Source organism: Suncus etruscus, chromosome 1 (genome assembly GCF_024139225.1).
Source record: "Suncus etruscus isolate mSunEtr1 chromosome 1, mSunEtr1.pri.cur, whole genome shotgun sequence".
Taxonomy (NCBI): Eukaryota; Metazoa; Chordata; class Mammalia; order Eulipotyphla; family Soricidae; genus Suncus; species Suncus etruscus.
In genome coordinates this window covers 131,065,655-131,090,378 of record NC_064848.1, presented here as the reverse complement: position 1 = coordinate 131,090,378, position 24,724 = coordinate 131,065,655, and the positions used below count along the sequence as shown (strand labels likewise).

General features: G+C 36.9%; 1 protein-coding gene and 1 non-coding gene across 2 annotated transcripts in view; both read left to right on the top strand.

The window, feature by feature from the left end:
- The window catches only part of CADPS2 (calcium dependent secretion activator 2), a 613,966-nt gene that overhangs the window by 548,698 nt on the left and 40,544 nt on the right, over positions 1-24,724 (top strand). The window contains 3 exon segments of the mRNA XM_049771072.1: positions 2,283-2,357; positions 20,720-20,803; positions 20,911-20,943. Coding sequence (XP_049627029.1) covers positions 2,283-2,357; positions 20,720-20,803; positions 20,911-20,943 — 192 coding nt within the window.
- LOC126032029 (small nucleolar RNA SNORA51) lies at positions 8,058-8,190 on the top strand. Its single transcript, XR_007503805.1, has one exon. It is a non-coding gene; the product is annotated as a small nucleolar RNA SNORA51 (small nucleolar RNA).

The window sequence follows — 24,724 nt, the reverse complement described above, 5'->3', positions numbered from 1 at the left end:
CATATATTTCTCTAAATTTTTAAGGGAATTTGTTCTCCAAAATCTCTCCTAAATGGTTTCCTTGTCATTGCAGAGATCAAACCTTGCCCAAAAGACAGATGTTTCTTTTAGGAGCTATTGATCCTAAATTATCATTCTGTTTTCTTACATGATATGTAATGGTATAAATATGCTTTGTCACTGTTCAGAGCAGTTTTTGATGTAGTGATTGGGAAGGGAGTGATCTGCTTAAATTACAGCTTTGAGTAATGAGTCATCAATTCAGGCCAGTCTCTCAGGGACTGATAAAATCGCAAAACCATTCATGCTGAGATTTTTTAAATGAAAAATAATTTATAGCTAATAGATATGAACATTGAAGTTAAGACATATTTAAGAGTAAAAAGTAGAAATGTCATGTTTTAAACTATGGTACCTTTATCCCTGTATGTTCCATATCTCCTGTGATGTGGAAGGAAGTAGGGTCTCAAATCTCATCTATTTCATATCCTTTTTTAATTCCACTCAAAGACGCACTTAAGTCTAATACTGAAGTTTCTCTTACTATACAGATACAACTTTGCAGAGGAAGGCAATGAAAGAGTAGTAGAGCAGACATCAGGCACTGCTTACTCAGCTGCACAGCTTGTTTTGGAACTGGGCCCTTATTTTGTGTCTGTTAGGGACTTTCCATTCCTCATTCTATGCCCTGGAATTGTTCCATTGGCTTTAGAAACATGCTCAAATAAGGTCATACATAACTCAGAAAGTTGCTGGAAATTTTCTGTATTGACACTTTTACTCCAGCCGTCCTTTGGACTTTTAGTCTTCAATCTTGGTTTTTGTGTTCCCTCATTTCCTTTTTTTCAGTTAAAAGTAAAGGTCAGGATTATGATATTAGAAATTTAAACACTATTTTTCTATCAATTTTGTTCTCTGGGCATTGAAAGTTTGAGAATAATGAGTTCTTACAAGAGACAGGTTTGCTTAAAGACACACCTAGGAAGTTTCATGTGTATGGAGAATTTTAACCACTTTATCAGCACTTACACGCACACATACATGCATACATACATGAAAAAAGTAATTACACACAATAAAAGAAGTAATTCACATGCTATAAAAGTAGGCTTTTTTCTGTTATTATTTATACGGTAGATGAAATGACTACTTGTAGCTGTCAGAGCCAATGGGGGAAAACCATTCCTGAGTATGCCAAAGAGACCTAAGTTAATGTTTTTGTTCTGTGTGGAAACTTTGAGACATGTTTTCAGAAGAAGAAAAAATAGCTTTCAAAAACTTACATCTTAGGAAACTATTCAACCAGCAGCTGTTAAGTTGGTCTAATGTTTATACTGACCTGAGTACTTTTACTCTATGCATTATGTTAGCTGTTCCAAGAAGCCTTGAACCATCAAGATAGGGTTAGTCTTTACAAGTCACATTTTCTGTGAAGTGGCTATTGGGGACAATCGGCTGTCAGATAAATGCTTCTAAAGGAAGAATTACTGTTTAAATGAATGTGCCTTCATACACTGCAGAAGCTGAAGCTCCTGCTAATTTAAGAATGGAACTCTAGTATTCTCTAAAGAAAGCAAAAAAGAGTCTTTCAGATTTATTTTAAATACATCATTTTGTATTTATTTAAAAGAGTCTTTTTCATGAAAAAGCAGTTATAAAACTACGGGGTGTGAGGACTGTTTCATTATACCTTTTATGGTCTATTAATTTGTTACCATCTATTCACCTTTGTTGATGAAATTTTAATTTTGCCCTTGCTTGAGCATATTGTAAGAATTGTATAAACTGCTGCTCCCCACACTGACAAAAAGGTCCTTTTAGACTGAACAATTGGGGCTCATTTTATTTCTACAACACATTTGAAATAACTTATGAATGAGAGTTGTCAGACATAAAATGCTGTATTAATTAAATCTTTTTCCAGTCTTTTTGCTTCTCTAGCTAAACCACCCCTTTAGAAAAATACATGGCCACCTTAATTATAGAGAAGACAAAAAGTATCCTTCACATTCCTCTGCCTGAATAAGAATAAGAACTCAATTCATCTATATAATAACGCCATTAGCTGCTTAACTCAATGGAGCACATGGGGAAAAAAAATCCACCACAATGTAAAAAGTGTTGATTGGGTGGATCATTTTCAAGGTTATATTCTTTAATGTACAAAATGATCATTTTTAGTGAATCTGATATGTCCTAACTAGTAGCTTTAAAGCATTTTATGGCTTGTTAAAAGTTTGGGGTTCATGTCAACTAATTCACCTCTGTCTTTTAATATATAGCAACAGTACCACTCAAAAATAGATGACTTGATTGACAACACTGTGAAAGAAGTCATTTCAATGTTAGTTTCAAAGGTAAAGTATGATTTACTCATCTTTTTTTAATCAAGTTCCAACTGAAAACTATTATGAATGTCTGTCTTAAATGCTTACTTGAGAAATAGTCATTTTGAAAATAAATACAGGTGAAATTTTAAATGTTTTGAAAAGGCATGGGCAAACTGAACTTTTTGCCAGCAAATTTTGATTTTTTTTATAATTAATCTTGGTTTCTTTGGGGTTCCTATTTCTTTAATTTTTATAATTATTTCCTATTTCTAAATGTGAAATCTACCTATAAGCTCTTCCTTTATTTCATTCATGTTCTCTAAATATTTGTTTTCACTTCAGGACACAGTTGAGTAGTCATCAGTCCTTGAAGTTAGTCTCTCTTGGTTAGTTTCATGAGGCTTCAGAACTGACCTCAGAGGTTGAGAGAGGGGGTGTGGAGGAGAGAGAGAAAGAGAGAGAGAAGGCAGGATGGTTTCGAAGATCTCTACTCTCAGAAGCTCACACAATTTTCTGTTTTATATTCAACATAAATAAAATTGTTGCTTCTAATTGTTCCATTGAAAATGAAACATTAATGTGTATTGCATTGAATGATTAAATGATTTACAATCTTACTACAGTATAGCAGTCTGTTAGAGGTTACATTGAGATCATGGTCAAACACAGAAAGAGAGTATAGGTAATAAAAGAAAAGAGATAGTGGATAGAATGCAAAAGGAACTTTGACATGAGTGGATAAACCTTTTGCTCCTTCAAAGCTCTATCAAAGAACCTCCTATCAGACTTTATAAAACAATGAAAAAATGTATCAAAAGCAAAGAACAAAGAGCATGTTATTTAAAATGGAAAAATAGAACAATACACATGAAAAATATTAAGCTTCGTTAATAAATTCAGGAAAACAGAAGCCTAAAATAATATGAATTAGCACATTCACATAGATACTTTAAAGCTAACACTTAGTTTTATAAAAGGCAATGTGGAATACTAACATTTCTTTGACTCAGAGGTATAAATTGCTTCAATTTATATCTAACTGCCTACAGAGTTGAAAATATATCAGATACTTTAATACACTTTTACCTGATAATGCTTGATTGCATTTTTTTTACTACCCAGAGAACTACACAATACTATAATTTGATATTTGTCATGTTGTTTCTACAAAAAATGGAAATCACTGTCATCTGAAACATGAGGGAAACAACAAAGTAAATATAAGAACATTTACATTAAAAACATGCTTTCAAAATTTTTCAGTAATAAAGAAAGGTTTATGATCTATTAGGCAAACCAAGTTGTCTATTCAGGAAAGTAACATATGAGCTGGATTTGTACTGCATAAAAGAAATAAGCTTTGGACAAGCATAAGAAAGTTGAGAAATCTTTTGTTTGTTGTGGCTTGGGGTTTTCTTACATTTGTTGTGTGTGTTTTCTGAATTCCCTGGTTGTAGGTCTTCACTAGTTGTTTCTTGTTCCCCTGACTTCTAGCACTATATGAATATTTACATGCATACCTTTAACACTTGCCTATAGGTAGAAAGTCATCACTATAGATGCCTGTAAGTAGACAGGGAATAGGTAAATGGGAAAGCTATTTAGCATATGAAAGGAAAGGCAACTCTCTCAGAAGTCCCTGAAGAAAGAATAGTAAGATTTCATTCTCCATAAAGCCCATGCATGAAACTGCAAGCACTTAACTGAAATACAAACACAAAAACACACACCCCTGCATTACAATGAAATTAACTTAACACTGAATAATCCTTTACATTGAAAAATTAAAACAAAAACTATCGTGAAGTATCATCTACATCAGAATAGTTCTCCAGTAGAAGTCGTCTTTTGTAAGGTGTGTGGTTAAGTGGAGCCAAAGAACTGCACATTTGCTTACAAGGAATAAAGGTGAACTAATTTTGGATATTTGGGGGGGAAGGAAGTTAGCAGAGGAGCCAGGCAGGATTGTTCATTATATCTGCCTTCATTCACAAAAATGTAGAAATGCATATTTATTCATATGAAATATAGCTGGGTAAACCGTTTGCATATTTGAAACACCTTTCTAGAGATCCATACTGTTGGTAGAATAATCTATGATGATGAAAATATTTATCCTGACTCTTTAATATAGTAATAGCCAGCCTATAAATCTTTGAAGACTTTAAATATATGTAAGACATCTAATTGACTAGTATTTTACTAGATATTAAGTAACTAAATATATTTAAGTAGATTGATGTAATCAACTAATTTAGAAATAAATCCAGATGATCAATTTTCTCTATTGATCAGTTATCCTGGAGTCAGGTAACACTTGACAATAATTTTTAATTCTTTGGTTGATAAGTATTAAATAAATTAATTTGGATTATATGAATAGCTAGTTGGAACTAACCACTTTAAGCATTCATAGAACTGAAAATAAATACATGTATCTCATTACAAAGTATAGTTATGATTGTCAAAATATTAGCATGATCCCCAAAATTTAAAAGTACTTGTTAAGATGTATATTCCTGGGGGCTGGAGTAATAGTACAGTGAGTAAGGGCACTTTCCTTGCAACCAACTGACCTGGGTTCAATTCACAGGATCCCATATGGTCCCCTGAATCCACCAGGTGATTCTGAGTGCAGAGCCAGAAGTAACCCATAAGCATCACCCAGTGTGGCCCAAAATAAAAGATGTGTATTTTTATGGTATGCACCCCAAATTTTCTGAAACAGAAGTTTGATAGAAGAATCAAGGATGAATATTTATTTATGCAACCCCTGAGTTGATTTTGGAAAATCACATGAGGAATACTGCTCTGATGAATTTCCAACCAGGATGTCATGTAAAAACCTTTTAACTTATTCAATGCTCTTAAAAATAAAGCATAATCATTATCATTAAAGAAGGCATTACTTTTTTTTTTTTGAGTAGAGCAAAACAGAACTTACTCCTCAGCACAAGCCCCATGCTGATTAGTCAGGGCTGTCTCCCAGAGGAGAAGACCCACCAAAGGTCACAAGTCAGATTATATATAGAGGGGGATATAGGGATGTTCTAGCTTCTGATGATCTTTAAAATGATTCGCAGTTACCTAAGATACCTTTCCACTGCTCCCTCGTGTTTTTTCCAGATAGGCTATCAGGTATGGCAGATAGTTTGGAATGGTGTTAATGGAAATTTAGGCTTGATAAAGAAAAGTCTAACATGTGGTTTACAACATGTGGTCCTTACAAAATGACATCCCTCTATGTTCAAAATGATGTCCCTACTTGTTCAGAAGCCAGGGCCCCACATTTCCTACTCTTCTTATGGACCTGACTCAAGTCTTAGACTCTCCTTGAGATTCCTTATCCCCATTCCTGCTTATGGACACTATTGGGACCTTAGCACAAGCATTTTAACTACCCCTATGCATGGAGAGGAAATTAATTATGGAGGACCTAATAAAAGCATCACAAAAAGAATAAACAGCAGCCTAGCCAGGGTAGTTATCCAAGGTGATTGAGTAAAACACTGTTCATACTGGGAAATGGAATCTTTCTTCTTCTGCAAACTAGCCTTCACCTGCTGCAGCATCCCCTGAATGGTCCCCATCTGTTCCCCTTGGGCCATACATTATCCACCTTTTACTAAGAACTTTATGTCCATACTCCTCCCATTCTGCAAGACCACTTCTGTTAAGCAGTCCAGAGAATGTTCTAGATGCATGCACAATAAACAATCTTTGGCAATTTCTGGGGAAAACTGATCCTAGACTCTCTTCTACTCCATGCTCTATAGTGGGACTATATTAGTACCTTAGGCAGTGTTGAACTGCTGGCTTCCCCCTCATCCTTATTTGCCTTAACTGATGCTTCCCTACTAGAAAGTAAGTCTGGGCACATTCTCCTAAAGGCCTACTGATTCTATTGGGACCAAGGTAGCTTGGTTAAAAGAACTCAGAAAACTCAAGGCATTACTTATTTTAAAGAAGGAATTGGTGAAATAGCTATTGCGAAACAGCCACTCTCTATTATTGTTTTACTTAAAATGCACACATCACTGAAAGTGGCAGCCTGACCTTAATTAACAAACAATTCTCAAAGGAAACTTACCAAAGTCATACATATAAGAAAAGAGAGCAAGGGCCCTGAGTGATAGCATGGAGGTAAGGTGTTTGCCTTGCATGCAGAAGGACTGCAGTTCAAATCCTGGCATCCCATATGGTCCCCTGAGCCTGCCAGGAGCAATTTCTGAACGTAGAGCCAGGAATAAACCCTAAGCGCTGCCGGGTGTGATCCAAAAAACAATATATATACTCAAAATCCAACCTCCCAAGCTGAGGATTCCTACTCAATTGCATTCAGGTTCTGGATCACAGGAAATCTTTTTAAAGAGTGGGAAAAGCACAACTCTTAAATATACAGCATCTACTTTGACTTTATTATATTTCAGAATACATCCCAGATGTATCTTTAGATAATATAGTTGAAACTATTGGTTATCTCCCCTGGTATTTCAGAAGTATACTAATTGGTCTTATATAAGGTAGATAAAAATAATAATGAATTAATCATATACAAAACTCCTGTCTTCTAATCATTTTTCTGTACATTTTGATATTATATTCCTTATATTTGAATAAATAAGAAACAACTCATTTTAATCTCTCTGAACCCACATCCATATCACCTTCCACCTTACATTTTCACAAATAATTTAAAAATAACCAGCATCCATAACTCTCAACAGTATGTCTCATTTTACCTGCAAAGAAAAGATCATGACTTTTATTTTGACATTTCATTACTTTGATTTCTCACAACCAAGCAGATCAATAATATTTTCATATTTGTGGCCAGAAGGATAGCATGGAGGTAAGGCGTTTGCCTTTCATGCAGAAGGTCATTGGTTTGAATCCCGGTGTCCCATATGGTCCCCCGTGCATGCCAGGAGCAATTTCTGAGCATGGAGCCAGGAGTAACCCCTGAGCACTGCCGGGTGTGACCTCCCCCCCCCCAAAAAAAAAACAAACACCAAAAAAAAAGATGTTCATATTTAGTTTCTTTTGAAATTATTTGAACAGATGTCTTCAGCTCTCATACTTTTTAAATTAATTATGTAAGCATTCAAGCACAGTGGTTACAAAAATGTTCATGGCTGAATTTCAGTCAAATCATGTACACCTTTCTTCACCAACGCACATTTTTAATCACCAAAGTTCCCAATTTCCCTCCCATCCTCCCACTGCCTGCCTCTAGACAAGTATTTTGATTCTCATTCTCTCTTCTTGTTTTCCCCTTTTTGACACTGTGGTTTATAGTATTATTAATGAAGGGGTATCATATGTATAATTTTTATCACCATTCAGCACCTCGTTTTTGTCCAGTATGATCAGTTTCATTTTGATACTATTGTCATAGTGAATCCTTCTCTACCCTAATCACAATCCCATCTCTTTCTTGCAAGCTTCCTGCAATGGACAAAAGATGGTACATCTACACAATGGAATACTATGTAGTATGAGAAAAAATAAAGTCATGAAAATTGCTTATACATCAATGGATATGGAGATTATTATGCTGGTTGAAATGAATCAGAAAGAGATAGATATAGACTATTCTCACTCATATTTAGGATATAAGAAAAATAAAAGTATGGTAATAATATCCAGAAACAATAGAAATAAGGGCCAGCATGACAAGTTTATGGCAAAAAACTTCTCATATTTTTGACTTTAAATATTTGCTGATGCCTCCCAATTCTTACCACAGGCTGTGTTCTTTACACTGACTGTATAGAAAGAGGAGGTACAGAAAATGCACCCCATATACACCTCAATTCAGGCCCTTTGCCTGGTCCGTATTGTGAATTGGGACAAAAAAAATTAAAAATATTTGCTGATGAAGAATCTAATGCAGGGACATTAGGGTCCTCTTTGTGCCTCAAGAGCACCATTTCTTCCCAGTCAGGAAGCTAGAAAAGAGCAAGACCATGATGCTTAGCTCAGCATTTGTACATTTTTTTTCACTTCTTTATACCTCATTCTGAGTATAGAAAGACATCTTAACTCTAGTCATTAAGTCAAACAACACACAAGAAACACCTCCAGACCACAAAAGTCATAATGGGAAAACAACACAGAACCCACACACTTAGTTAAAGAGTAAGATAGCGGGGGCCGAAGCGGTGGAGCTAGAGGTAAGGTGTCTTCCTTGCAAGTGCTAGATTAGGACAGACCTCAGTTAGATCCCCAGTTGTCCCATGTGGTCCCCCCAAGCCAGGAGCGATTTCTGAATGCATAGCCAGGAGTAACCCCTAAATGTCAACGAGTGGGCCCCCACAAAGACTGATGGATATGAGAAAAAAATGAGAAAAATTTAAATTGAAATTATAGGACTGAAAATTTGGTAGGCAATATGAAAAACTTACTGGAAGACTGACTGCACCAACAGAATAACCATAGCCAAGGATGAAGTAAAGTGTAATATAACTTCCAGACAATAGCAAAAGATGAAAAAAAGAACTTCAAGATAAATGAACAGCTGACAAGAGAACTTTGAAATGAATTAAAGAAGAAAAATATAAGAATCATTGGGGAAAGACAACCCTTATAAAGAAGCAACAGTCAAATATATATTTGCAGACAAGTTTCTAGAACTGGAGTATATGTATCCACATCCTGGAGGCCCAAAGGGTACCAAATAATAAAAGAGATTCAAGTAAAAAATTGTGCAAGACACATCCTAATCATGAAATCCATAGATAGAATACTGAAAGGACCAAGATTAAAGAAGGACATCACATACAAAGGTGCATTTTAAGATTTACAGCAGATTTAGGCCCAACAACAGTGGCAGGAAAAACTTAACAAATCTGATGCTTCACCAAGAATACTTTACCAAGTCAGACTCTTTCAATTTTGAAGGAACAATACACAGCTTCATGGACAAACAATACTAGAACATCATAAGCTCAAAACCCTCTTTACAAGATCTAAAGGGGCTACTCTAAGACAAGATAAATTGTACAGATGTACCAAACTCCTACAAAAGTGTGGCACAAACTCTGTGACAATAGTATCTTCTAATATCAATAGTCTGACTCTAAATATACCAGCTAAGAGACATGGAGTAACTGACTGAATTAGTAAATTGAAACCAACATTCTGCTGCCTACAAGAAACACATCTCAGTCCACAGCATGGATTCAAAGTAAAATACTAGAAGACAATTCTTTGAGAAAACAAAAAAAGAAAACTGGAGTGGTCATACCAATATCAGGTGACATAAACTTAGGCTTAAACATTTTTAAGCGACAGGAGGGGAGTCCTTTCTTAATGTTCAAGGAATATAAGTATATCAGGAAGAACTCCTAAACACATATGCAACTAATGAGGCAGAAAAATGCTTAAAACAACTTCTAGTAGACTTGAAGAAAGGCATAAACGTAGGCTTAAAACATTTTTAAGCTACAGGAGGGGAGTCCTTTCTTAATGTTCAAGGAATATAAGTATATCAGGAAGAACTCCTAAACACATATGCAACTAATGAGGCAGAAAAATGCTTAAAACAACTTCTAGTAGACTTGAAGAAAGGCACTGATAGCAATACAGTTGTAGTTTTGAAACTTTATCTGTTTATAGATTCAATAAGGAAATGCATGCTTTCAGGCAAGAAATGGAAAAGAGGATTTTAATATATATAGGATATTTCATCAAAAGTTTGAATTTATATATTCTTCAATGTATTTATGGCATTCTGCAATAGAGAACACAGTTGGTACACAAAATGTAGTTCCACATCAAGAGGATAGATATCATATCGACTATCTACTGAGACTATGGTCTCCTTAAAGAAAAAAAAAGTAGTTACTATCAAATGAAGAAATAACTCAAATACCTGGAAATTAAATAGCTTATTACTGAAGTAGCCAGTGAGTCAGGAAGAAAACCATAGAGGAAATGAATAGATTCTTTTGTTAATAAACAATAATGAGGTAATGAGTTACCTATTTTGTGAGATACTGCAAAAGCATTTTTGAGAGGAAAAAATTTATAAATATGCAACCATTCATCAGAACGAAAAATGTCCAACATAGATAAATTGCACAGCTTAAGAAACTGAAAAATGACCAACAGAAGCCCAAAGCAGTCAGGAGGAAGTAAATAATAAAACTTAGAGCATAAATAAATGTACTAGAATATTTTTTAAAAATTCAAAAATTGGACCTGGAGAGATAGCATAGCGGTGTTTGCCTTGCAAGCAGCCAATCCAGGACCTAAGGTTGTTGGTTCAAATCCCGGTGTCCCATATGTTCGCCCGTGCCTGCCAGGAGCTATTTCTTTTCTTTTTTTTTATTTCAACACCTTGATTATATACATGATTGTGTTTGGGTTTCAGTTATGTAAAGAACACAACCCATCACCAGTGCAACATTCCCATCACCCATGTCCCAAATCTCCCTCCTCCCCACTCGACCCCCGCCTGTACTCTAAACAGGCTCTCCATTTCCCTCATACATTCTCAATATTAGGACAGTTCAAAATGTAGTTATTTCTCTAACTAAACTCATCACTCTTTGTGGTGAGCTTCCTGAGGTGAGCTGGAACTTCCAGCTCTTTTCTCTTTTGTGTCTGAAAATTATTATTGCAGGAATGGCTTTCATTTTTCTTAAAACCCATAGATGAGTGAAACCATTCTGCGTTTTTCTCTCTCTCTCTGACTTATTTCACTCAGCATAATAGATTCTGTGTACATCCATGTATAGGAAAATTTCATGACTTCATCTCTCCTGACAGCTGCATAATATTCCATTGTGTATATGTACCACAGTTTCTTTAGCCATTCGTCTGTTGAAGGGCATCTTGGTTGTTTCCAGAGTCTTGCTATGGTAAATAGAGCTGCAATGAATATAGGTGTAAGGAAGGGGTTTTTGTATTGTATTTTTGTGTTCTTAGGGTATATTCCTAGGAGTGGTATAGCTGGATCATATGGGAGCTCGATTTCCAGGTTTTGGAGGAATCTCCATATCGCTTTCCATAAAGGTTGAACTAGACGGCATTCCCACCAGCAGTGGATAAGAGTTCCTTTCTCTCCACATCCCTGCCAACACTGTTTATTCTCATTCTTTGTGATGTGTACCATTCTCTGGGGTGTGAGGTGGTTATCTCATCGTTGTTTTGATTTGCATCTCCCTGATGATTAGTGATGTGGAGCATTTTTTCATGTGTCTTTTGGCCATTTGTATTTCTTCTTTGTCTAAGTGTCTGTTCATTTCTTCTCCCCATTTTTTTGATGGGATTAGATGTTTTTTTTCTTGTAAAGTTCTGTCAGTGTCTTATATATTTTGGAGATTAGCCCCTTATCTGATGGGTATTGTGTGAATAGTTTCTCCCACTCAGTGGATGGCTCTTGTGTCCTGGGTACTATTTCCTTTGAGGTGCAGAAGCTTCTCAGCTTAATATATTCCCATCTATTAATCTCTGCTTTCACTTGCTTGGAGAGTGCAGTTTCCTCCTTGAAGTTGCCTGTAGTCTCAATGTCCTGAAGTGTTTTGCCTATGTGTTGTTCTATATATCTTATGGTTTTGGGTCTGATATCGAGGTCTTTAATCCATTTGGATTTTACCTTCTTACATGATGTTAGCTGGGGGTCTAAGTTCAATTTTTTGCAAGTGGCTATCCAGTTGTGCCAGCACCACTTGTTGAAGAGGCTTTCCCTACTCCATTTAGGATTTCCTGCTCCTTTATCGAAAATTAGGTGATTGTATGTCAGGAGCTATTTCTAAGCAGACAGCCAGGAGTAACCCCTGAGCACCGCCAGGTGTGACCCAAAAACAAAACAAAACAAAAAAATCAAAAATCAACAAAATTAAAAGCTGGTTCTTTGAAGAAGTGAGCATGACTCATGGAAAAGAGAAAAAGAACTTTAATAAAGTGAAAGATAAGCCAAAAAGGATAAATCATAATAGATAAGACAAAAATTTAAAGAAGCGGGCCAGAGAGATAGCATGGAGGTAAGGCATTTGCGTTTTATGCAGAAGGTCATTAGTTGGAATCCAGGCGTCCCATATGGTCCCCTGTGCCTGCCAAGAGCAATTTCTGAGCATGGAGTCAGGAGTAACCCCTGAGCACTGCCAGGTGTCACCCAAAAACCACAAAAAAAATTAAAAGAAGCATCAGAGATCTTAGAGAATATTTATAGCATGAAATGAGAGAACCTAGAAGAAATGAATAAATTCTTGGTTTTCTATGACCTGCCAAGGCTGAACCAAGAAGATATGAAACACTTAACAGAACTGTCACTTTGGATAAAATTAAAATGGCAATCAAAAGTCTACCTCAAAAATAAAAAAACTGAGTTCCAGATGAATTTACTGTCTTTCAAATCTTCCTAGAAGATGTATTGCCAACCTTTTAATGCTATTTTAAGGAACTGAAGAAACAGAAACACTACAAAACAACTTTTCAGAAGCAAACATCATCTTGATGCTAAAAGCAGGCAGACACTATAAAAATAGAGGGAAAGATCTCTGGGGCCTGTATCTTTCCTCTCCAGTCTCCTAGCATTCTTTGGAAAATAAATTCCTGCTAGAGTTGAAAGAGAAATCATCAAACATTGCTCTAATGCTTATTATATGTATCTGATAAACTGTTTATGAGCGTAATATCCTCAAAGATCTCTTTATGTAGCACTCTAAAACATTATCACTGATTAAAGCAAAGCTGTTAAAATTAAAGACCAAGAGCCCTACCTATGTGACATTACCTCCAAGTCTGGTCTGATTACTAGGGTCTATCTCAAATTTAAGTCCCCCTTTTCACAAAAGCCATGCATCACACAACAACAAAAAAAAAAAGATCCAGGGACCATGTGGTCCCTATGTTTGGAATCTTTACAGGGCACCACATAGAACTCAGCAAAGAAAGAGCTACAAAGAATGGTAGTATCACCTCCCAATCTGTCCAGGACACCTTTATAGCCTGATTATACTAACCATGCAGTTGTTCCCTGCAGGGACATATGTTCTACCCCAGCAACAGGTGAGAGAGCTATACATCAACAGATTAAAATTAAATTCATCATTATGCAATAAGGGGATATTGAAGCAAAACTAAAAGCAGTATGAGTTGTTCAGAGAGAGCTATGAAGATAGTACAGTGAGCTGAAGAACATTCTTTGCATGCAGAAAGCCTCAGTTAAATTGCTATCACCACATGATCCCCTGAGTACCACCAGGAGTGATTCCCAAGGACCTGGAAAAATATCCTAACCACCACTATGTATGGTGACCCTCCTTCAAGAGAAGTTGAGTGGTCATAGAAAATGTTCAGCATGGGGGCCTGGAGAGATAGCACAGCGGTGTTTGCCTTGCAAGCAGCCGATTCAGGACCAAAGGTGGTTGGTTTGAATCCGGTGTCCCATATGGTCCCCCATGCCTGCCAGGAGCTATTTTTGAGCAGACAGCCCGGAGTAACCCCTGAGCACCGCCGGGTGTGGCCCAAAAAAAAACAAAAAAAGAAAAAAAAAAAAGAAAATGTTCAGCATGGGGGCCAGAGAGATAACATGGAGGCAAGCCGTTTGCTTTTCATGCAGAAGGAAGGTGGTTAGAATCCCGGCATCCCATATGGTCTCCCAATCTTGCGAGGAGCCATTTCTGAGCCTAGAGCCAGGAGTAACCCCTGAGTACTGCCAGGTGTGACCCAAAAACCAAAAAAAGAAAAAAAAGAAAAGAAGATGTTCAGTAGGGAAAAAGATAAAAAAAAATATGACTCTGATAATATTCTGTAGAAATAGAATTGATAATTCTAGGTAGGAAATAAAACATCATAGCAAGGTATTAATTTTTATTTAATTTTGGTTTAGAAGACATACTCCTGACCATATGGTATTGTTGGGCATTTAATTCAGATCAGCCACATACAAAGCATGCAGTCATCCTATTGAGATAACACTCTTGTACTTATAGTCAATTTCCAAAACCCTCAATTATTATGAAAAAAATTGTTTAGAAGTAGGCTGGAGCAACAGTACAAGTGATTTACCTTGCACATCCACAAGCCAGGTTTGATCTTCAGCTTTCTGTGTAGCCAAGAATTATTCCTGCATATCGAGCCAGGACCACAATTTCAGATTACAGCCAGGTGTAGCCCAAAAGTTAAAAAAAGAAAAATGGTTTAGGAAAAAAAATGTAATTTCTCACAAAGTATAGTGTATGCATATATAATAGCTATACAGGCTTCCCATCCAATTCAAAAGTAGAATGTTCCTGCCTTGTGTGTCTATTAATTGATAGAAAAACTTTCTGATGTTCCAAAATTAAATAGTCAATCCTAACAAGTATGTGTATAAATACATACTGATATGCATGTATTTTATTCCACTAAATTAGATATTTTTTCTTAATTTCTCTTAAGATATATAATTAAAATAGCCTCTCAGATTCGTCCGGTGAGACAATTTTGACTAGATTAACTTGTTTGTTTGGATCAGGATCATATATTCAGAAGACACCTGTTCAGGTTCCAGTATATATGTGAAAGGAATGATAGTCACTTTCAGACACCATTAGCAGAATGGAATACAGAATAAGATAAGGCTTATTTGGGTGAGATATAAAAGAAAACAGTTACAGTGAAATAATGAAACAATAAAAGAAGACAATGTGGAAAATTTGTCAACATTTTTTTTGTTTTTGTTTTTGGGGCCACACCTGTTTGATGCTCAGGGGTTACTCCTGGCTAAGCGCTCAGAAATTGCCCCTGGCTTGGGGCGATCATATGGGACACCGGGGGATCGAACCGCGGTCCTGATCCTTGGCTAGCGCTTGCAAGGCAGACACCTTACCTCTAGCGCCACCTCGCCGGCCCCAAATTTGCCAACATTTAAGCAGATATGCTGCCCAAATGTACATTTGCCCAAAGGTTTAGTTATTAATAGATCTGTACTATCAGATGTGACTCATCCTTAATAGAGAAATTAAAAATCTGCAAAGACCCCTTGTAAGTGAAATGGAATAAGAGTTCAAAGAGAGGGACTAGAGTGGTGGCACAAGCGGTAAGACTCCTTCCTGCCTTTTACGTGCTAGCCTAGAATCCCCCGGCATCCCATGTGGTCCCCCAAGCCAGGAGTGATTTCTGAGTGCATAGCCAGGAATAACCCCTCAACATCACCAGGTGTGGCTGAAAAAAATCCAAAAACTTAAAAAAATGTATTTATAACTGAAACCCAGCTACAAATATGCTTGTAGTCATGGTGCTTAAATAAAATTTATATTTAAAAAAAAAAAGTTTAAAGAGAAAGTGGATTTCTCAATGGAGAAAAGAGATTAGGTCAGACAATGTCTCATTGCATTGTAGCTATTTATTGTAGCTAACATTCTCATTCAAGGAAGAAAACCTGTTTTTACACAATTCATGATTCTGGTTTCATATCTTTTTGTGTGTTTGTTTGTTTGTTTTTGGGCCACACCCGGCATTGCTCAGGGGTTACTCCTGGCTGTCTATTCAGAAATAGTTCCTGGCAGGCACGGGGGACTATATGGGACACCGGGATTCGAACCAACCACCTTTGGTCCAGAATCGGCAGCTTGCAAGGCAAACTCCTCTGTGCTCTCTCCGGGATGGTTTCATATTATTTTTTAATTAGTCTTGATCTTGCTAATTAATCAAAACATCTGATATCTCTAGTTCTTTTGGGGGGGGTTGGTTTTTGGGTCACACCCGGCAGCGCTCAGGGGTTCCCCCTGGCTCTATGCTCAGAAATCGCTCCTGACAGGCTCGGGGGACCATATGGGATGCTGGGATTCAAACCACCGACCTTCTACATACAAGGCAAACGCCTTACCTCCATGCTATCTCTCCGACCCTAATATCTCTAGTTCTATCACTCACATCAAAAAATTTAAAATTCGGGCCCGGAGAGATAGCACAGCGGTGTTTGCCTTGCAAGCAGCCAATCCAGGACCTAAAGTGGTTGGTTTGAATCCCGGTGTCCCATATGGTCCCCCGTCCCTGCCAGGAGCTATTTCTGAGCAGACAGCCAGGAGTAACCCCTGAGCACCGCCGGATGTGGCCCCAAAACCAAAAAAAAAAAAAACAACAACAACAACCAACAACAACAACAACAACAAAAATAAATTAAAATTCTAGGGCCAGAGTGATAGCACAGCAGTATGGTGTTTACCTTGTATGCTGCCAACCCAATACTAGCCCGAATTTGATCTCCAGCGTCCCAGATGGTCCTTTGAGCCTGCCAGGAGCGGTTTCTGAGCACAGAGGCAGGAATAATGCCTGAGCACCACTGGGTGTGGCTCAAAACCCCCGAAAATTTTAAAATAATTTTATGTATTATTATCTTTCCTATGGTTTTTTTTTTCTGATGTGAGTAGTGTCAAATCCCTTATTTGCTTGATGATATGTCACAGTTAATGAAGGAAAAACTTTTTTAATCCATCAAGTCACAAGTAATAATCATCTCTTATCGCTTATAGAATTTGTGGTTCTATTTTCCCTGTAAGGTAATAAATCTTATAACTAACACAAAATTCAAGTCAACATGCCTTGTGGTTTACTTCATGCTGATTCTACCAAGTATTACAAAGTACTTTCATTTTTAATTTACTTACGAGTAGGCATCTAAGGGAACCATAGTAATTACACAAATAGAGTTTAGGTGTTAAATATTATTCAAACAGACCCAGTAAATGGCATTCACAGTATAAAATAGAGAAGCAAAGAGATTATAGTGTTTCGTTTCAACCCCACACCCTCAGGAGAACAGAAGCACAAGGCAAATCCATAAGTATTTATATGCTCCCAAAGAAAGTTCACAGGAAGCAGTTAAAGGCACAGCAACTAAACCCAGCATTTAGTTGAATTTCTTGCTGCTTTGTTCAATTAAAAGTCAGGTGGAAATATGTCGCTATTAGTCTTGATGTTAATAGAATTTGGTTTCTAAGGTAGCTCTTCCACTGCATGTGCCCTGAGAAAAATCACAAAGAAAACCTTCCTATAGAAACTGTGGCTCAGCTGGTGTGTCCCAGAGGTACAGTGGCTGCTCACTGCCATGTAAGCAGTTAGATTCCCTGGTGTATGGTGCTTTGTGAGAATTTTATGGGGGTGGGGAGGAACCCAAAGAAGACTTATCATCATTGTTAAGATGGAGGCAAAGAATGCAGCAACATGGATGTCACAGAGCACAGGTCCACGTATAGGAACTTGCAAAGCCACTTTTTAACTCTAAGGACCACATGAGTCAGACCAGCTTCCAGCCAATATATGTGCAAGAAATTCACTTGTCACTGACTTCTCTCCCAAGGTGATTTTGGTTTTTGTGGGGGTCAGGGGAGATAGCAAACTCGACAGTGCTGAGAAATTTTTCCTGGCACTATTCTCATGGATCATCACTGGAGGGGTCCACTAGTATGCCAGAGATCTAATTCAGGTTTGTTGTGTGGATAGCAAAAGCCCTAGCATCTTATCAATTGCTCTGGCCCCTCAAAAGCATTTTTATCTATTTATTTCGGTCATCCTGTGAGTCAGTTCTTATGCTATTTGTAAATGATGCATCCCAGTCTTCTCACAGTTGTGTAGTTAGCTGTTTCTCACTTTCATTCGTGTGTTTCTTGAGGGAAGTGTCTAAGGATTACATTTTTTGTTATAGCTTGCTGAGGGTTTTGTTTATTTTGGGCTCTCATCCAGCAGCTCAGATATAATACTTGGCTCTGTGCTCAAATTTAATCCTAACGATGCTAGAATGCAGTACTGTAGATTGAACTGAGGTCAGGAGCATGCAAGCAAGTGTTCTCTGTCTCCAGCCTTCAGATTTTATGTATTTCCCATGGTGGTTGCTGACAGATATAACAAAATGGCATTAATAAGTACACACTCAATTATGTTGTGCTCACATTACATATATCATCTGATTGCTTCAATCACTTTAGCATGATGGAAAAGAGCATGGGCTTTGGGTGCATGAAAACCTGTGTTCAGCCTCTCTCCTCTATGTCAGGACCTTAAAAAGAATGAGATCCAACTGAATTCTGACTTTCAATGGTCACTGTTTTGGCTACATATAATTTAATCAAATAGTAGCTGAGGGCTAAAATCATTATCTCTCCTCATTGCTAAAGGCTTATTATATTTATATAGGCTTCCTATGGTAAGCCTATTATACTCAGCTTACTATGTTTATATTTTAAATTTTTATAAGACATTATGATTTATGATGTTACATCAAAATTGTAATTCTCTATACTTATTGTTAATATTTTGCTGTTGTCATGGACCTTTTACATAAATTTTCTCTACTGGTCACACCATCCTTATAACATGGGCAAAGCATCATATTTTCCTTTTTACATGTGAAACAAGAGAAATTCCCTGGTTCAAATATTGTCTAATAGCCAGAAATGATCAGACCTAAACTTTGAACTAGTGAGATCTGTATCTCACTAGCAGGAGTGGGAAACTTCAAGACCATGGGTTGCATACCCCCAAGAAATAAGATCCTGGATCATAACAGGATAGGCATACATGCTTCTTGTTGGCTGCCCACAGCTCTTCTGACTGTAGTGCATGCTCTGAAAAAAGATGTCATATATCCCACATGGCCTATGGCAGAAAAAAGATTCCTTGTCTTGTACTTAAGTTTCCCTTAGAGTTGTCCAAAAACACTTACTGGGAGGCATGAGGAACTGAGTACTGTGTTACAACCTTCACTGATTTAGGGTGTCTGGTAAACATACCAATTGTCTCTCTCCTCGTGACAAATGAGATCATCTAGCACACTGTGGCTCTCAAGAATTGAGTTACAAGAGATGAGGCATTTTCCACAGAGGGCCATTAAGTTTGGAATTCCCTTCCCCTGGTCTGACATGACCCTGGAGTATTGGTCCTCTGGGTCTTTTCAAACCACATCAAGTTGTGTTAGTCAACTGTGATTGGTCTGAAATCCGAATGGGCAGGAAGAAAGTGCTAAATTGACTTTAAGTTGTGAGCAATTTGTAATTTTGTGTTTTTTGCTGTTTGTATCCCTGAGGATAACTAGCAGCCATCCAAATTCTTAGTCTCCAAAATGAAAAATTTAGTCAGCAGTTTCTCTGATTTTGTTTCTCCGTTCTTACATCATGTCGCAAATGATGTGATGGAGAAACCTATAGGGAAGTTTTTGTTTCTTTTGCATAAACTATTTTGCAGTAATTGACCAACCATAGAGAAAAGATTATCTCCTGTGCACTCTCAGTGAGTTCTCTGGTCACCAGAGACCAATAAGCTGTGTCCCTAGAACTATTATCACTTTGTTGAAGAAGCTGCTATGTGAACAAAAAACAGCCTTCGTTAATTTCCCTTTTCGTATTTAAAAAACCTTGTCAGTATTTTCCCTTTGGGACTGTGTAATTTGGCAATAGCTCCTATTATTTTAGTTCTAAAGAGGAAAGATATAGGGTAGCATATTCTCATTAATATCACTTACTCATTTCTCTTCATGCTGACTCTTAAGGTTTCATTCAATAAAATAACATCCTTCATATTGTAGTAATATATATGAAACTTTATTTCATTGAAACAGAAAATGTTATAATTATCTAGTATCTTTGAGGTTAATTTGAATTATCTATGCCTCCGATCAAACACATATACATATACATACACATATCTGATAAGAGACTTGAGAGGTACTGTAATATTCTTGAGCCCATGTAGGAGTCAGTAAAAGAATTATTCTCAGTCTAAACTGCTTAGTAAATGCTTATACATTAATGTCAGATTTCATTTCCATGTTTCAAGATCCCAGAGTAATATGCATCCCTTTAATTGTCTGTTCTCCCTTTGTCCCAGTTATTCTGTAGATGGGGTTAAGTTGATATACAGGCAAGTGATGTGTGACAGAAAGAAAATTGATTAAGCATGAATGTCGTTTCTAAGTTGTTATTGCAGTTAAAAGTTACTTCATGGAAGGGTCTCAGGAACAAAAGATTTTGCTTGTAGTTTAAACTACCTCACATGTAGAGTAATTGGATTTCTTCCACTTAGTTCTTTTTTCTTTTTTTGTTTTTGGTTTTGGATCACACCCGGCAGCGCTCAGGCTCAGGGGTTACTCCTGGCTCTGCACTAAGAAATCGCTCCTGCCAGACTCAGGGAACCATATGGGATGCCAGGATTCAAACCACCGTCCTTCTGCATGCAAGGCAAATGCTCCCTCCATGCTATCTCTCCGGCCTGGATTTCTACCACATAATCCTTAATCTTAAAAATATCTATCATTTCCAGCAGTGATAATCAAAATGAAAGAATAAGTGGTACAAGTCAGCCCCTCAGATATCAATGCCTGCATTATATTTTTATGCCATTTTGTCTGAGAACTATATGCATAGCAATATTCTAAAGACTCACTATAAACTGTATTATAGTTCATTTCAGTGTTGGATGGCGTGTTGTCTAAGCTGTCGAGGTACGATGAAGGCACTTTCTTCTCATCGATTCTGTCATTCACTGTGAGTATTTGAATGAGTTCTTTTTATTTCTCTTATCTGTCATCACAGCAATTATATCACGGGTAACAAAATTATTCTCATATGTATCTCTTTCTTTTCCACCTAAGGTGAAAGCAGCTGCAAAATATGTCGATGTTCCAGTAAGTATTCTTATTTGCTTTTCTAAAATATCATTCCTTTTTATTGATAATTATTCTATACCACAGGTTTATTTCAAATCTTTAAACCAGTGCCATTCCCTCAGGGAGTAGTTTATTTTCCTTAAGCAAACACAAACCCTCATAACAAGGCTTGGCAAGGTTATTTTAGTGTATTTTTTCCATTGTAACTTGGGGACTCTTCTGAAGGTCAATTCATGAGAACATGTCACATCCTTTGCAGCGGGAGTTACAGCTTTTCAGGACAAAGTAAAAAATGCCTTACACGAGATGAAAATGCTCACTCTTTATTCTCTGCATATGAAATCTCTAACAGGCTTCTTAGCGGAGATAAAGTAACAATAGGAATGATCCAGTTAAACCAAAGAACTATTTTTCTAAATATGAAAGTGTTATAAGTCAATATTCACTTAATTTATCATTTGTTTTCTTACAGAACCTTATAAAATAACCTATAACCTGTCAATTTGTTCAAGGACTATGAACAAGTCTTCAAGGACTATGAACAAGAACATGTCTTCCCATGAGAAGACATGGTGAAACTTAGTTACAATGAAAAAGTCACATGATAGATATAATCAACAAGTTAGGACAGCTTTTTTAAACTGTAGCACAACAGATTGATTTTTACCTCAAATTCTATTATCACATACATGATCAAAAGCTAAGATGTTTGCTTTTATTAATATGTGTGATGACTATATCAATCTTGGTGTATGTATCCATTTTCAAATAATTAAATTACAATGGAAAGAAAGATTTTTAAAGCAGATGGAATGTATCTCCTCTCCTACTGAGTTAAGATTTTACTTCTTGGGACTAGAGAAATAGCACAAGAGTTAAACTGCATACTTTTCATCCTGATGACCCAGATTAAAAAAAAAAAAAAAAAACAGCTCCACAAATGGTCCACTGATTACTGCTAGGTCAGTAAGAATAGTCCCTGAGTACCAAGGATGTGACTCAGACCACCTCTTCTTATAAAAAAGGTTTCATAGGCTAGAGTAATAGCACAGCAGTAGGGCGTTTGCCTTCCATGCAGATGATCCAGGATGGACCCCAGTTTGATCGCTGGCATCCCATATGGTCCCTCAAGCCTGCCAAGAGTGATTTCTGAGCACAGAGTCAGGAGTAACCCCTAAGCACCACTGGGTATGGCCCAAGACCAAAAAAAAGTATTTTTTCTGTTAATTTGATTGTCATTGTTTGCTGTATGAGCACTTTGCATATTAGCTATATATTGCATGTAATGATATAATGTTTTAGTAACTGTAATATAGTATGGAGAGAAAAATCCTATATTCTGCTTTGTGGTAGTTATTATAAATAAACATTTTAAATGCAAAGGTTCATCTTTGTTTTACAAAGAACACTGAATAATCCTTGACAAGATTTTTTTTTTACGTAGAACCAAAAAAATCAGTGGTGGACAATAAACAGAAATAATCATATGTGAAAAGTCAGTGGACCACTATTGAACATTCTAACCCATAGTCTATGTTATAATTTTGTTTTTGTTTTGAATGCCAAATGGAAAGAGACACCCTAGATATTCTTCTTTTCACCCTATTATTCTCATTGTTAAGGTATTTCTTTGAGGTTCTAATTTGGCCATGTGCTAACTCTATTATGCCTTCGTAGAACTTCTGAGTTGAAAGATACAGAGAATGGATCATTTACTCCCCTTCTCAGTGCAGAAGCCACTTCCCCTAATGATTGATTGAAGCTCTCTTGATTTTTTTCAGTGACTTCAGGCTCATCAGAAGATCAGCTCCTCTTATTTATACTAAGCAGAAATTCTGAACCTCTGTTCATTTTATCCTGGGTCTAATAATGTCTTTTTTGCTTAATAGCCCTTTAGATATTTGATGATGATTATTATCCTTACTCATGGCAAAGGATGATATGCTAGCTATTCCAAGGAGTGAACTTTCTGAGATAATTCTAATTTTCTAAATAAACACCAATTTTTCTAAATTTATTAGAAAGTGTTAGTCAAGTGTTAGTCCCAAGGAAATCATAATAAAAATATATATTTCCCGGGCCTGGAGAGATAGCACAGCGGCGTTTGCCTTGCAAGCAGCCGATCCAGGACCAAAGGTGGTTGGTTCGAATCCTGGTGTCCCATATGGTCCCCCATGCCTGCCAGGAGCCATTTTCTGAGCAGACAGCCAGGAGTAACCCCTGAGCACCGCTGGGTGTGGCCCAAAAAAAAAAAAGGCAGAAAGAAAAAAAAAGAAAAAAAATATATATATATATATTTCCCACTCATAAAATACTAGGAGTCTTAAAAAATAAAAACTTAGGAGCTAGATATATCATGTATAGGTAGCATTGTGCTCAGACTTTTGTTACTAAGGTATACCCATGATTTTACCAACCACTCTCTAGATGAATTTCACCTTAACCAAGGTCACTATTCAATTTTTTTTATCCAGAACAGATCATACTAATCATTCATATTATTTGACCATGACAGATTATTAAGGAAGAAGTTTCTTTCTGTAACGTGGACATTATATTTCTGTGAATATTAGCTTTTAAACGCTGGAAATTACTGTTCATATCAATTTTACAAACACAGTAGTACAAAACCATAAATTCAGAATAATATAGGTATTAACATCAAAACCTATTTACTAATGGGCCAGAGAGATAGCACAGCAGTAGAGCATTTGCCTTGCACACACAATTTAGGACAGATGGTGGTTCAAATCTCCATCCCCAAATGTCCTCCATTCCTGACAGGAGCTATTTCTGAGCTCAGAGACAGGAGTAAAACCTGAGTAATGCTGGGTGTGACCAAAAAACAAAACAAAACAACAACAACAAAAACCCCACTATTTACTACTGACATTTCCTATCTTTATAAAAGGGAAGATGTGGGCCGGAGCGATAGCTCAGAGGTAGGGCGTTTACCTTGAACGCGGCTGACCCAGAATGGACCGTGGTTCGAACCCCCAGCGTCCCATATGGTCCCCCAAGCCAGAGCGATTTCTGAGCGCATAGCCAGGAGTAACCCCTGAGTAAAAAGAAAGGGAAAGTGCAGCTAAAAGCAGTTTGTGTAATTTAAAGATGTGTGAAATAGCCAAAGGTGATACAGTGCACAGAGACCAAAGAATAAGCCCTGTTCAATGCCAGGTATGGCCCTAAAGCAAGCAATTTAAAAAATATATAGTGTGTGAAAAACCAAATGAGATAGTAATATGGGGAAGCTTTTAATTTGGGGGGGGGGGAAGAGTACAGATCTAGAAAGAACAGAACAGTGGAACTGCAAAGCTATTTAAAATTTCAAAATATGTATGCTTGCATCTTTGCTCCATCTCTTTGCTAATTTTGTGCATGGTCTTGAGCACAAGTATTTATTTGTGGTTACGTTTCTAATAGCTTTCAATAGGGTATAATTGATATATTTTTATCAGTTTTCTATCTATAGTTTGTTGGGTTTGGACAAAGGCACATATGTACCCATGTTGGCACTAGTTATTTTATCTGTAAAATGGGGATGCTCATACCTCTTCACAACATTGAAAATATACTGAGTACTTTTTAGAGATCTTAGAATGGAATCAGTATTCAAATGATAGTAACAAGGGGTCGGAGCAATAGCACAGAAGTAACAGACCCAGAGTCAATTCCCAACATCCCATATGGTTCCCCAAGCCTGCCATGAACAATTTCTGAATGCAGAGCCAGGAGTAACCCCTGAGTGCTGCCAGGTGTGGGAAACAAACAAAATGATAGTAACAAATTATAGTTGTTT